This window comes from Stegostoma tigrinum, chromosome 11, assembly GCF_030684315.1.
Source record: "Stegostoma tigrinum isolate sSteTig4 chromosome 11, sSteTig4.hap1, whole genome shotgun sequence".
Classification (NCBI taxonomy): Eukaryota; Metazoa; Chordata; class Chondrichthyes; order Orectolobiformes; family Stegostomatidae; genus Stegostoma; species Stegostoma tigrinum.
In genome coordinates this window covers 40,138,152-40,154,321 of record NC_081364.1, presented here as the reverse complement: position 1 = coordinate 40,154,321, position 16,170 = coordinate 40,138,152, and the positions used below count along the sequence as shown (strand labels likewise).

Genomic DNA, 16,170 nt, shown 5'->3' with positions numbered 1-16,170 from the left:
CTTCTGCACACTCCATTGAAGCAGGGCTGATCCCTTGCTTGATGGTAAGCGGTAGAGATAGTGGCAGAGTAGCAGCATGGCAGGTGGCCTCCTTAGCCCAGGAGCCCACAGCTCACCTACCCCGCCTGCTTTTACATTGTTCCTTTTACATTTGTTTCTTTCTCTGCCTGTTTAAAACAAAAATCCCTATCCAGGTTCATCTTACCTTCTTCTAGCGGCTCCAGTGAAAGGCTTTTCCCAGGCCAAAAACAAGGTGGCATTCAGCAGCCTGGCATAGCAATCTTGTCCCAGCAGAAATCTTTGTCAGCATTGGACTTCCAGGTATTTCAGTGGCCTGGCAACAATCTTGTCCAGGAATAGTGGTCTCAGCCCAATTTGGCAGTCTTCTTTGGTGGAGGCTACCTACCCAAGGTTCTAGCAGCCCTGTGTGGCACTCTTGTCCTGACTACATCTTCCGGGTATTTCACTGTTCCTTAAATTGGCTTTCCCTGAGCCCAGGAGCAGTTAACTGAATTTTAACCTAAATTTTACTACTTTTTCCATTATGTATAACTTCTGTCATTAACATAAGCAGGGTAGTAGGTCAACTTATAAAACTTTTCATGGTATTTTTCGTGCGAAAGTACATGACAATAAATTTCTGTTCTATTCTAAAGTGAGGGAATTATGTCACTTCCAGAATTTACATATGCCGATCAAATACAGCTCTGCTACTGTTGCTGATAGTACACTTTACTTCATGGCTGTCCAGTCGAGTTGAGAAATGACATTTCCTTGTGCATGGAATGGATACTGTACGACTTCATGAAGCCAACGCTGAAGAATTCCAGAACAACTCCCTCCTAACAATATACAACAGTTCTACCCTATTCTGTTTGTAGGACAGAAAGAACTACAGACTATGATGCTGGTGTCTCGGACACATCTGAGAAAGAATGATTCCTTGGAGAATTTCTTGCCAGACTGTTGCTGTGGGGCAGCTCTCTCAATTTCAGCACAAGCAGAGCCAACAGGGCTACACATAGCTGCCTTTTCTGCTTTGGTCAATACTAGCTAATCAATTTGATTTAATTTCTTTGAAAATATATTGTAGCAGTTGAAGACAGCCGAGAGGCTCATTGGACCATTTTGCAGGGTGGTTAAGAGTTAACTTGATCTAGAGTCAGAACTAACCTAAATTCTGAAGTCATTGTGAGCTGATGGGTTTGAACTGCAATTCCTTTGGTCAGCATTAGGTTATCTTTAAGTTCCAGATTTATTCACTTGATTCAGATTTGAACATTTGCCTTTGTGGGATTCAAACACATGCTCCCAGAGGTGTAGCCCACGTTTCTGGATGACAAGTCCAATGACAATATCACTACTTCCTCGTTACATTCCCACCACTGGTAGGTGGTAAAATTACAGCATTACATGTTAAAATGTTAACTGAATGGAATATGGAAGACAAGCTGAAGTGCAAAACATACTAAACAAAAACTCAAGAACTTCAATAACGCATACCAGAATTTATGTCCAGGCTAAACGCCATAGATCAATACTATGTTACCTGGACAAGGTTTACCAAGAAATAACTCAAGAAGCATACTCCTAAACAGGGCTACAATCCCCCCTGCGCTGATTCAATATCTTATGCAGTTGTTTTAAATTATCTACAAATGAATCATAGTTTTAGCTTTTAAACACTTGTTCTGTCAGTGTATTTCCCACCTTTCAAAAAGAGACAGCAGAATGCAACAGGATCCAATATCATTTGCAGACAAGAACCCAAGATCAATTATTAAACACGCACATATACTTCGACAAGGACAAGAGGAGAGAACCCTCTCAATTTGTAACAGCTGAAGTGCAATTAACAATTGGACTGCTATTAAGCCTTAAAGACAATGAAGCAGAACTTACTGTGAATACAATATACTAAGTTAGAAACCATCTTGCACGGCAGCAACAAAAAAAGCACGAACAGTTTGGAACTAGAATATAAAAAAAAGGGAGGTTGCGTGCCAATTCAAACTTCCTGGAGGGCAGAAAATTATGGCACGGAGACAAATGTAAAAAAATAGCATCAGAACAAGAAAGCACACCACAAGCAGACTGAGTAATTCCTTGAGGAAGAGGAAAAACACTAGCAAGCGGTTGAGCTAGCTAAGGCACATGGCTGAAAACGTACAAGCCTTATGAATTACATGAAATAATGTTAAGAGACAATTGTTCTGAAAAATGTTGCTTGACCAAGAAACGAAGAAACCAAATTACTGAGTCAGCCAGCAACTTCAAAAGCTTGTCAGCACCAAAGGAAACCAAAAGCAGTCAAAAACAATGTGGATCATCTGACAGAACAGTCACCTCCCTTTCCAATGAATCTTAACATAACATGTGAATAGCTCAGTAGTTACCCTAATGTGCTAATATTGCTATTTAAATATTTATACCACAACGAATATAGTCATTGAGCACACTGATACTTGAAACTTATTAGGAGAAAACCGACATCCATGTTTAACTAAATAATATCAGTGGTGACACTTCAAAGACTGCTATTTGGGCCACAAAGCACTGCAGTGACCCTGAGGTCATGGAAGTTCTAAATCCAAATTTGTTCTCTTTCTTCAATTCCACAAGGACCACTCAATTTGCTTAGATGGTTACAAGAACTGATGGAGACTGAATTTGCACATATGCAAAGATTAGTTTTTAAAAAGAATCAAAAACATACTAACAGAGGGATGAATTAATGTCGAGAAGCTGCAATAAGGTTTGAACGATGCGATGTCAAATGTGACGTCAACAATAGTATGTTCAAACAGTCCAATAGTTCACTGCTCATGGACATGTTATACTTACACTTCAATTTCAACACATTACATTCATTTTCAAGAATGCAATTTTCACTGCATTATAGGCAGATCAAAGAAAGAAACATTCATTCAGGAGATCTGGGTTTCACTGACTTGGCTAAAATGTATTACCCATTCAAGAAGTGAGCTATATTCTTGAATTGCTACAGTCCCTTTAACAAATACCTTCATTTAAACTATAACCCAGAACCAGAACTTCCAGTTGTCTATCGATTTGATTTCCACCCCACCTAACTTTGTCCTCTGACTCCTAGACTGTTGCAATAAAGGTCAGTATCAATTCAACAAACACCACTGCAACCACTGATTAGGCACTTGCAGCTATCAACACTCACTGAATTCAATTTTTTCAAATCTGTTCAAATCATAGCAATAAATTTGCAGTATGTATTTGTAATAGTTTCTTGAAGCTGCACATGCCGAAACCAGCCAGAGTGCGCATCATACTTGCCTTAGCATCATATTGATCACAGCATCAAGTAAAGTGGCTGAGACAATTAAAGATTTCAGAATAAAGGCCATCCTAGGTAGTAGCGTCACTTGGCATTTTGATTTTACATTGTTTGAAAACAAAAAGAGTGGATTTAAAGACTTGTAAGTTTTTAAGTTTATAAGGGCATAAAAACTGAGCCAGTCAAGTGAGCTGGGATAACAGGCTAGGGGATTAATCAATATAGAAGCAGGGACAGACAGTTAGAAACATTTCAGGGTACTCACTAAGTACATTCCAACTGCAAAGAAATGATTATGGAAAGATCCATCTTAGGGTCAGGATCTACAGCATAAAAAAGGCCCTTCAGTCTACTGCCAGTCAAAAACAACCACCCAACTATTCTAATCTCATTTTTCAGCACCAAGTCCCTAGCCTTATATGCCTCAGTTAACTTACCAAGTTAAGGATGAAGCATATATTTGCACAAAGACGATTGGCAGGTTTGGTGATTTGACTGGATAGAGAATGGCTAAAGGATTAATGCAGAGGAAGAAATTAGATTAAGAGAAAGCTAGCTACAAATGTAAAAATGACTAGCAATCGTTTCAACAAATATTTCAAAAGGAAAACAGTAAATAAAGTCAATGCTATTTCTCTAAAAAGGGAATGAAGCGGTAGAAACAAACAGTAGATGAAGTTAACAAAATGTTGCTTGTCTTCAAGATTAAGGATACAAAAACAGTTTAGTAATAGCTGTAAAACATGAAGCACAAGGAAATGGGGAACCTGGTGCAATTACAATACTAGTGAAGCAGAACTAACTAAACTGATCATAGGTCATACACTACAGGTAGAGATAATAGGAACTGCAGATGCTGGAGAATCTGAGATAACAAAGTGTAGAGCTGGATGAACACAGCAGGCCAAGCAGCAGAGGAGCAGGAAGGCTGAAATTTCGGCCTAGATCCTCCTTCTTCCCACCTCAACTATCCTCCTAGGCTGTGCACCCCAGATCCTAGTGCCCTCTAGATGAAAAGTAACTACTTCAAATTCCCTCCAAACCTCCTGCCTTTGAAGGTACGCCCCGTTGTTGTAAAGCCCCTTGAACTAAGGGAACAGCTGCTTTCTGTTCACCCCATCCATTCTCCTCAATCTTATGAACTAACAGGATCACCCCACACCCCCCAACCTTTGTTATTCCAAAGAAAACAACCCAAGTTTATCCAGACTGTCTTCAATGGTCAAATACTCCATCCCAGGCAACATCCTAGTAAATCTACTTTTCATCATTTCCGTTACAATCACATCCTTCCTATAGTGCAGTGACCACAGCTTCACACAGCAGTCCAGCTATTGCCTAACCAAAGTTCTGTACAGCTCTAACATTACCACCCTGCTCTTATAATCTACGCCATGACTGATAGAAGGCATGTGCCCTGTATGCCTTCTTAACTAACCTAATAACTTTTCTTGCTATCCACAGATCCCAGAAGATAAGTACTGAGCACTCTCTATTCCTCTGAGCTTCCTACTGTCCGGCCATTCATTGAGTATTTCCATGTCTTATTTTATCTTCCAAAGGGCGTAACCTCACATTTGTCAAGATTAAATTCCATCTGCCACTGATTTGCCCATCTGGCTAATCCATTTAAATCCTCCTGTAACCTAACACTTTCCTCCTCACTAGCAACCACCTGTCCAATCTTTGTTTCATCACAAAAATGATCACTGTCTCCTCCCTCTTCTCAACGTTTCTTTCTATATCATTTACGAATATCACAAATAATAAAAAGGGAACAGCACTGACTTCTGCAGTATACCACTGCACGCTGGGCTCCAATCAACAAACAGCCTTCCACCATAAATCACTAAGCCAATTTTGGATACAATTTGCCAGGTTCCCCTGGATCCCATGACCTTTCACCTTTTAAATCAGTTTCCCAAGTAGGATCTCGTCAAAAGCTTAGCTGAAATCCACAAACTACATCAACTGCAATACTCTCATCCAAACATTTGGTCACCTCCTCAAAAAAAATTCCACCGGACTTACCAGGCACGAAAAGTCAAAACCATGCTGACTACCCCAATCAAACTTTGCCTCTCTAAATGAAGATTAAAACTTCTCCTTCACTACTTCCAATTGTTTCCCTAACACTGATGTTAGACTGACTGCTCTATGTCTTTGCTTCAGACACAGATTGCCTGCTTGGTCCTCTTCTTTATGTACTTGTACAGTATCTTGTGATTTTCCCAAATTTTGCCTGTCAGTGTTTTTACATGCCGTTTTTGCTCTCCTAAATGCTTTCTTGAGATCTGTCCTGCACTTTCTATACTCCCCTAGGACCTTCACTGTCTTGCTTCCTTTTGATGGAGCTGCAATTTGATAATACCCTGGATCCTGACGGACTTCAGTCTAGAGTTCTTAATAAACAAGGGTGACTAGTAGATAATGGTGTTAATGTTTTGATGTAAAATCATCCAAAATTTGCCAGATTCTGGAAAGGTTCCATCAAGCTGGAAAATAACTAACATTTTTTAAACTCATCTATTCAAGAAAGGAGCGGAGGCAAAAAGTACTAGCTATACACCAGTTGTCTTAATGTCCGCTATGATGGAGGTGTTACAATCAATTGTGGAGGACATGGCTGGGTAATTAAAGCCTCAAGATAAATCAGGAAGAGACATCATGATACACTAAAATGGAAATCACATTAAACCATATTACTTCAGTTCTCCGAAGGAGTAACATGCATTACAGATAATGGGGAGCCTGTAGCTGTATGTATTTGGATCTACAAAAAGTATTTGATAATACATAAAAACTTATATCACAATCCAAGAACGCAGTTTCAGGCAAATATTAGCATGGACAGAAGATTGGCAGGGAGAAAACAATATGCATAAAAGGGCTTTCTTTTAAAAATTGGCAGATTGAGGTGCATGAAGTCCTGCAGGGGTCTGCACTGGGGCCTTAGTTTTTAAGCAATTTATAGCAATGACTTGACTGAGATAGCGGAAGCTTGGTAGCTAAATTTGCAGATGACATGGAAACAGGTAGTAAAATTGTGAAGAGGACATGTAATTGCAAATTAATGCAACTGAATAAATAGACAAAAATCCTACATATGGATTTTGAGGGAAAATGTAAAGTAAAATGTAATGTAAAAAAAAGCAGATTACTGCTTCCAAGGAGAACAATGGTTGAGCCCCCAAGCGCAAAAGGATCTACATGTTCTGGTGAACTGTCCTTCCTTGAGGAAGGACACAAATGCATTGGAAGCAACTCAGAAGATTTGCAAGATTCTTGCCTGGAACGTGCAGATTGACTTGAAGGTTGGACAGATTAAGCTTGTTTCCAGTGGAGTTTAAAAGTGAGATGCGAGACATCATCCTGAATGATCTTGACAAAGTTGATGTGGAAGGGAGGTTTCCACTTCTAAGTTAGTTCAGAACTAGGGGGTACTGTTTAGACATGAGGGGTCATATGAATCGCCAGAAGAGGGGATTTTATTTCCTCTAAAAGGTTCAGACACGTTGGAAGTCCCCTCAGAAGGCAGCAGAGTCACTGAATACTTTTACAGTGATAGCAGGAATTCTTGTTAGGCAAATAAAGCAGTTAAGGGTTGATGGGAATGCGGAATTCGAACAAAAAGCTCAGACATCAGCCATGATCTTATCAAATGGCGGAGCAAGCTCATTCTTGTTTGTATTCCCTTTGCGTTGTACTGTAAGACATTGTCATGTAATCTCATCTGCATTCTTTCTAGCGCGTTTTTCTCCTCCCTACTTATGTATGCACTCACTTCTAGCCTGTTGCACCTTTAAATTTATTCCAGTATGATGAAATGTCCATCATTAAATTAACTTTGTTCCTCTCTCCAGGTATGTGCCTGATCCATTAAGCATTCTCAATGCTTTCACATTTCCAGTATTGACAGTATTTCATCCTTACATCATGCAACTTTCATCAATCCACAACGTTGAGTGAGTGAGTCAATCAGTATGCAAATCCAGGATATAACTGATTTGGAAAGAACATTTTACTGGGACCTTATTTGTTAAAATATATCTTCACACTGCACTATGTTATGGATGGTCCTATTCTTTGTGGCAGGCAGCTAACTGTATCATCACCAGAGTCATCACTGCAACTTCATGAACAGTATGAGCGCCCCTCCAGCTGTGGTGGCAGCAAATGCAGCCTGTCACACTATTGCTTTTTTCAAGGTAGATGTGATTTTGCACTTTTGAACATAGAGGGCTATTGTATTTACTGTGCAGATTTACACTACACCCGTAGCCTTTTTGTGCACAATGCCATAATTCTGGTATAAAATCAGTCTGAAAGTCGAACCCAACAAATTGATATTCCCTGGATTTTAGAACTAGAATCATGACATTAGCATAAAGTTGTTTTGCATAAAAACTACAGGCAGAGTTTAAATCTGCTTATATAATACCCTTCTACAATCTGAAGTGCAAAAGCACATTCACTCGGACAAACATTAGTGCACGTGTCCGAGAAAAGCTATCTGACCTGATTGCTTGGTATCATGCTGGAAGTATTACTTTGTGAATTTCCTCTTCAGAAGGTTTCGATTTTTTTTGATAAAACAGAGTTTGTGCATTTTCCAGACTATAACTCTGCCTTTGAGGCCGCAAGTAGATTCACTCCTGTGAAGGTCAGAAATAATCGAAGATACAAATAAGTCTATGGACTTCAATAGAGCTTCTTTCGTTAAAATGGGTGCAAAATCTTCCCATTGGAAGTAATGCGCTGAGAAACATCAGTTGGCATCAACTTACTGCCTATCAGATTTATTTACTTCTGCTAGAAGAACGATTTTTAATAACTGCATGGTATAGAAGTAAAGAAAATGGTAGCACTCAAGAACCTAGGAGCTTGCATTTTGTGCAGCCTTGTGCACTCAATTATCTTTAGCTTAAGGACAGCAATTATATCCATATTATCGATTAATGCCCCTCCCTATTACTACATAAAATAGCTACAGCACAGGAACAAAGGAACCTCAAACATGCAAACGCCAAGTAAAGTGAAAAATTACATTACAGCTGTTTTCTTTATGTACATAAATCTCTTCAGACACTTACAGTAAACAAAAGTATGTGTAACAACAATTCTCAGAAACCAAACGCCTGCCTCAAAATTTTTGCTTCAAACTTTTCCAGTAAGAACAAATTCAATTCTTAAAGCTAAGTGTCCCCACTAATGAAATTTAATTGGCTAATTCAAATCTACAATCCCATAGAAAAAGTTAATTGTGACATGCTGACATTTGGCATACATGCCAAGAAGTTGTTATAGGTCTTAAAAGCTGTGGTAATATTGTGGCAATGCCATTTTAGCACAATGCAAAAATGCATCCAGTTGCATAAAATCATGTAAAACTTTTTAAAGTATAGTTTGTTGGAAATGTTCATGAATAGTAACCAATTCTTGTCTCTTTAGTCCATTAAATTCTCGAATGACAACTGACACAGAAGTTAAACAATGAATGGGAATAAGACATTGGTACAATCAATAATGATCACAGGGTTCAAAGACCACGCTAACTGGCTAAGTATCACCCTTGTGATTTTCTTATATGATCAGAACTGTAAAATAGCACTGACAAGTGTTCAAGTAGCCAACACGCCTTATAAAAACAAATTTAGAAGTTCTAAATAAAATCTCTTTCCAGATTTCCAGGCTTGCCAACAAACGCGTTCATTTCTATTAGAAATGTAAATAGGAGGTAAAAATGTCTCATTGAATTCCAGATGGCCTTATTTGATGAACTACATGCATAAATAGCTCCAAAATAGATTTTAACTATCAACTGAAGGAATGTACATGATGTACTGAGAAGAGAAACAACACAGCATTAAACAATAATTTCAATTTCTTATCAGCAAGTTCTAGAATAGAAATTAAAATGCAAATTAAAGCGCAAATGTATCACAAAATAGTAAAGTACTTCAGGTAGAGAAAAAACATAGCATCTAAAAACGCATCTTAGAAAGTGAGCACATTCGACTCTACAGGGAGCCACCTTCCTTGAAGAGTATGCAATTACATTTCAATTTCAAAACACAGACTGAACTGTATTCATACGAGAAACTGTCATTGTACATTCAGTAGGATACTGAATGCCTTAAACTGCTTTTATACAGTAAAGATTAGAAAGATTTTCCTAATCATCTACTTGTTGTTTTACTTAACTTCAAAGTGTATATTATAAACAAATTTGAGGAAATGCTGGCCAAGATACAAGATGACTAAAAGAGAAGCATTTGTTGGAACAACGAAATTAAACTAACAAAAATTTGGAGTCAAAAGACATCCTTGGGAGGTTAAAATGGTACTGAAAAATAACTGCACACTCAGCGCAGACATCTGAAATTTCACTTTGACACATCAACCACACTTTTCTTATTTTGAAGTAAAGCTGGTACCCTCAACTTTCTCTGTTACCTATCATGTTTACAACAATGACAGTGTAAAAGAAAATTTCAATGACTCATTTAAACAAGTTTCTTAACAATGCAACAGAATTTCCCAAAGCAGAATAGGTCATTTCAAGAGCTCAAGAAGAGTAAACGGACGGAAAGGAGATACCGTATTGTTTCATTCCCAAGAAATGGCAAAATATTCAATTATTTAGCCACTGGAAGAAATTAAATTCAACTGTTAGAATGGCTTCTGACCATAACACATATCGGCATTGGCACTAAAGACACAAATTAAAGAAATTAAGTACATTTCATGGTTTGCAAAAGTACCTTTAAAGAAAAATTTGCATTTGTATAGCATTTACGACCTCAATGTTCCAAAATATTTTATAGTCAAAGTACTTTTTGAAGCAAAGCCACTGTCATAACAGAATAGTCGATTTGCACATAAGTCACATGACACAAACAGCAATATAATAATGACCAGAACCGAGAGTAATGTTGAGGAATTTCAGGTAGCTTCTGTGAACCTGAGAGGATAGACAGAGTCTTAATATCTCATTCAAAAAACTGCACGAACTAATAATGAACGGAAGTGTCAGCTTGACTTTTATACTCAGGTCCATTGAGGGGACTTGAATCCTCAGCCATCAGAAGCACAAGCACTACCAAGTGAGATACAAGTGACAACACTCAGTAACTCAAGAATACGTTCCAGCAACTCTCAAGCTTTGGTTAATTGTGTTTGATTGTCAATTCTTTGGTTAAATTATAACTAACAAATAAGATACACCTTCAGGATCCTCTAATTTCCAGCCTTCATCCAAAATGATAAATCATTGACAATTATTTTCGAGTAAGCATACAAAGCATACCAAAATTCCATCCTAAATCATAAGCAATCAAGGAATCATGACTCTCTTAGGCTTCTGATTCTCAATTTTGATCATACGATAGCAAACCAGAGGCAGTGAAAACAGATTTAGTTACACTGTCCGTCTGTCTTTTCCAACAAAATTGCACAATGTCCTGTAAAGTGTTGCTGTAATTCTTATTCTAGAAAAACAGCAAATGAATTTCTTCACTGCATGCCTTAAAGGGCCAATTCTCATTGCACCATAAGTCATAGGACCACATTCTTCCTCAAGTCACCAAGTGGTGTGCATGTCCACATTCGCCAAATGAACCATGGCAGGATATTCCACTCAGGCAGGAAGACGGAATTGCAGCTCGACTAGATCTTATTCTTGGCCAATACTCTGCAATACAGGATCAACTAACAGGGAATAAAGAGGACAGCAAATTCTGATGGATTTTCCATTCTACCTCAAGGGTAGAAATGCCAAATACTGCAGTTTCAGCCAAAATCATCACACAGGAAACAGGAAGTTAAATACGACATCTAAATAGCATACTTAGAACCACAGAAATGGTACAGCACAGAAAGAGGGGGCATTCAGCCCATCTTGTCCATGCCAACCCAAACACACCCAGACGCCCTTTTTAATCCCATCCTCACACACAAGGTCCATAGTCCTGCAAATTACAGCACCTACACTGCAGTTAATTTTTAAAGAGTTTAAGGACTCTGCCTCCACTAATCAACTCAGGCAGCAAACTCCAAACACCCACCACCCTCTGCATGGAAAGGTTTTTGCTCACATCCCCTTTAATCCTTCAGCAACTTAGCTTGAATCTATGACACCCTGGTTTATGAACTCTGCTCAGGGAAACAGGTTCCTCCTGTCCATTCTTTCTCTACCCTTCAATTTTGTTTACATCAATCATGTAACCCCTCAGCCTTCTCTGTTCCAAGGAAAACAACCCCAATCTTTTCAATCTCTCCTCTTGTTACTATTCACCAGCCCTGGCAACATTCTAGTAAATCTTCTGCACGCTCTCCAGAGCAATTATATCCTTCCTGTAATGTGGTGACCAGTGCCACACGCAACACTCCAGCTGTGGCTTCACCAGTATGTTACATAGTTTCATCATTAGATCACAACTTTTGTATTTTGTGCCTTTGCAAATGAAGTAGAACATTCCATGTGCCTTCTTTATGACCTTACCTACCTGTATTGCCACCCTTATGGGCATGTGCATTTGCACACCAAGAACTCTCCACTTCATCTACTCCTCTGAGTATGTTTGTGTTTATTGTGTATTCCCTTTTATTCTGGCCGCCCTAAATGCATTCCAACATGCTTATTAGAGCTGAATTTCATCTGTCATTTTCCTGCCTACTCCACCAAGCCATCTATATTATTTTGGAGCTTAGAGCTATCCTCAATATGGCCAATTTTTGTGTCAATTGCAGATTTCCCCAATTGTGCATCCAAAGACCAAGTTCATTTCACCCAGGAAACATTCTGTGCCATTACTACTTTCATATAAAAGGAAAGATGCCAAGTGGAGAAATGAAGGGCCCCCACACCACGTCTCGGTGGGTAGGTGGATACATTTCAAAGACAAGGTCCACAAATACACATCCCAATGCACCTAAACCTGAAGTAATAAAATAAAAACCGTGGGCTTTGAAGTTTTGCTGTGGCCTGAAAAAACATCCAAGACCAGTTTGGTCTAGTTAAGCCTTAGCAAGTGAGGAATTCATAAGGAAAGGGAATGAGTTCCTTTTTTGTCACTGGGTACATAAGCTCAGTACACGGGGAGCTTAATTTGTATACATTGGAGATGTCAGGATTAAACCAATCTAGATGCACAAAGCCTGGGCTCAACCCTAGCATCTCCAATCTAGATAGTAATTGCTAACCACCATCGGTTGACAACATCCCAATCTCTGAAATGCCAGGTAGTTCAATCCACTCCCACGTCAGGAACCTGAACAAGCACAAAAGTTGTCGCTGACTTTTCAGATATGTCAGTTCTAAAGGATGTGGGCCTCCCCAGCTAAGCATTTATTGCCCAGTGGACAGTTCAGGAACATATGTAAGTCAGACTACATAAGTCGAACAGATTTCCTTCATTATAAAGAAGCACAGTACAATAAGTGCATTGCTTTGTTAGGGGTACAACTTTTTCAATGTGACATTAAATGGAAGTCCTTTCTACACTAAAGTAAACCTCCCATGATACCATTTCAAAGAGTTACGAGCATAACCTCTACGTCCAGTGAGTAGTGATTCTCAGCACAGGAACATTGTCTAACTATGATCACATTTGTTTGAGGGACATTGCTATGTGTTAATTAGCATTAAAGCTAATTCTTGGGCAATGAGGTATGAGAAAGTTATTTTTAAAATACAAATCTTGCATAGTCTGCAATTTAAATTCAATAACAAAGACAGAACAACACAAACCTGTATCGTATACTCAATGACATGATCAGTCATTTTGAAAAACAACTTGAATTTTCCACCTACTAGCCATGAAATGTGAAGGGGACCAGAAATACCGAACTTGTCAAATCATACTCAAATAAGTTCTTTATTTACTTCAAGTATAGCTTCGGTTCGAAAATAGTTTATATTCATATTTTAACTACACTTGGGCTATTCAAAACTTGCTGACCATGTCTTAAATCAGCAACTCCAGACCTTCAATCATGCTTGTGCTTACTGATTTACATTATCCAAGCAATGTCTACAAATACAAAATGCTCACCCATTGTTTTCAAATCCCTCTTCAGCCTTATCCTTTTCTATCACTGTAATCTCCCCCACCTCAAAACTCAAACCTGCACTCTGCAAATTCTGATCACTCGTACCTTGCCAATTTGATGACGTTTGCTTTAAACTGAAGCTCCAAGCTCTGGAATATCTTTACTTCATTACCTCATGTTCGTCCTTTCAAGGTATTCCTTAAAAGCTACCTCTTTGAGCAAACTTTTGGTCATCGTGACCTAATAGCTCAATTTGTGGCTCAGTATCATATATGGTTTTACAATTAGTGGGAGAGGGGGTACAGAGGGGATTTAATTATGTAAAGGCTCCATATTGTGTAACTCATTATTAATTTGCATTTTTGTATTAATTGCATTGCCTTCCAAATCAAACAGCTTCCACACGTCAAAACTTTCATTTAATCATAAAACCGTTGTGCTTTTATTCCCAAAATAATTGGGAATGTAATGCCACGAATTCAAAATCCAATAACAATTCTGGCTTTGTGGACGTTCTGCCTATTTTGTCTAATTCCAGGACATAGCTAGTTAACGTTTTGTGACCAGTGTAGTAGTATTTCAGCACCGACTGAACATGCTGAAAAAGATGTATTCCACCATGACGTGTCTACACATAACACACTCCATCCTCCTTGCCCCATGGGATAACAGCTACGCCAGTTCATTGACTGAATCTGAAAGCATGGCCCTCCATCAGGAAGTCTTATACCTCAACATCCATCACTTGGAAAAGTGTAGCAATGACAAGTTAGCAAATAAGTGGTAACAAAATTAGGTAGATTTTTTAAATTGTCTGATGTGTAAAAAGACAAATCAGTGCATCAAAAACATTTAAAGAAACTGAAAAAGAGTATGTGTTTGCAAAATAGATGAAATGCTGTCCACCTATGGCTCTTACAGCATTGTGGCTATTTTTTTCATGCATCAGTTGCTTCCGCAGAAAACAGACAGAACTTTCTGAAAGTGTTTCCCCACAATGAGTTTCAATCACGGCGTCAGATAAAGTCAGAACTCAGCCACATCACAATAAACAGCCCACACAGGGATTTCTGCAGAAAGTCAATTATTACTCACAGCTGGAAGTAAGTACAGAAATGTCGTCATTTTAAAAAGAAGAGAAAAATATTTTCGTAAATGACGACAATCATTCGAAGTTTGTAAATGCAATTCCTGAAACTCTTCCACGTACTCATCAGTAAGTTCAGAGGTACAGTGCCAATCACTAAGAAAGTAGATTTACTCAAACCATTGGTAAATGATTTACTTGAAGCTGTCACATCTGATAAACGTGGAAATATACACAAAGAGAAATAAATCCTCACACTACTTCATCATGCATTGTGTGACTACGCAAAAACAAATAGATTTGCAAAAGCACCAACCTCTGTACATGAGCAAGTTTATATCTGTCCAAACACAAGCTTATAATTTCACACCAACGTGAAATTTTCATAGAAACCAAGAGAGTGATAACAAGGAGCTGAAGAGTTAACATTCTGAGCACCACCATCCCTACAAAAAAAATCCTCATTTTTTAGTTACCTTCCCCCTCAGTCACGATCCTATCCAAGTCCAGACGCCTGCCATTTACAACTGAATATTATAGCAGCCCAATTCCTAACATGTAATTTGTTTTTCAAAAAGATCGCCCAAACATACACAACACATGCAAAAGGTGGGGGAGGGTCTATTATATAACCAGTCTATTACAAAAGCAAGAGACAGAAAATGCAACAGAATGCAGCCCAGCCAGGGTAACAAAAAAAATCAACAAGTCTGGATTCAGCCAGTATTTAATTATTTCCAGACACACATCCCTATTCCCGCGCCCCCACCACCCCCGAACAAAAAACAAAACAACACACACAAATCAGAATAAGACAACAAATAAAAGAAACGATCGCTCACCGTGTGGACGTCCCTTTCCGTACATCACAAATGCTGCATTTGAAAGCTTCCGCACTGTTCCTGTAGGTGCAAACACTACAGTCCCAGAAGCCGTCTTCCGAGCCAGGTTTGGCTTGCCTCTTTGGCCTTGAAAAACTGCAATAAAAACAAAGAGGAACAGCATTAGATCTTTATTGTATACACAGGCAGACAGACACTCACACTCTCTCTCTCTCACACACACACCACCGACTCCGACATTACTGAGCCAGACACACGAGCGCCACTCACCTCCCATTGCCGAGGCATGCAGAGAGAAAAAAAATCGCCTGTTTTCTTTTCTTTCCCACCCCGCTCTCTCTCTCTCTCTCTCACACTCACACACACACACACAGCCACCGCCACCCCCCCCCCCTCACCCTCACCCTCACCCTCACCCCCACCCCCGGAACCGTTCTCCCAGCCGGCGCTGCTGATCGCTTCACCTCCGTGTCGATCGAACACAGTCGCCGGCCCATCCGCCATCGCTGCACGGTGAGTGAGCCCGGCCTGGCTCGGCCCCGCACAGGCCAGGCCAGGCCAGGCCAGCGACACTCGGGGCCGGAGGAGAGGCGCACGATCCCGCCGCCGTCACCAGCACCACCACCATTTAAAGGTCTTTCCCTCAGCCGCCTCGAGCTCTCTCACCTGTTCGGGCTCTTCTTGTCCCCCATACCGCCTGGGAATCTATCCAGAAGGAGGGGAAACCGGAGCTGGAAGCTCCCCCGATGAAGCGGGGAGGGAGAGGGGGGAGGGGAGGGGGTGGGAGTCGGGGACTAAAGCCGGAGCTGATCCGGATTCCGGAGCCCAGGCGAACAGAGCCGCGACAGTCTCTGGCTCGAGCGCCAGCCTCCGCAGCG

The 16,170-nt window shown here is 39.8% G+C and overlaps 1 protein-coding gene across 2 annotated transcripts in view; it reads right to left on the bottom strand.

Moving 5' to 3' along the window:
- The window catches only part of rybpb (RING1 and YY1 binding protein b), an 89,345-nt gene extending 73,193 nt beyond the window's left edge, over positions 1 to 16,152 (bottom strand). For both annotated transcript variants that reach the window (XM_048548049.2, XM_048548048.2), the window contains exons 1-2: positions 15,959 to 16,152; positions 15,293 to 15,427 (exon numbers count right to left, since the gene is read on the bottom strand). In XM_048548049.2, the coding sequence (XP_048404006.1) occupies positions 15,293 to 15,427; positions 15,959 to 15,984 (161 nt within the window). In that variant the 5' untranslated portion in view covers positions 15,985 to 16,152. The remainder of the gene's footprint in view (positions 1 to 15,292; positions 15,428 to 15,958) is intronic.
- Between the last annotated feature and the right edge of the window lie 18 nt (positions 16,153 to 16,170).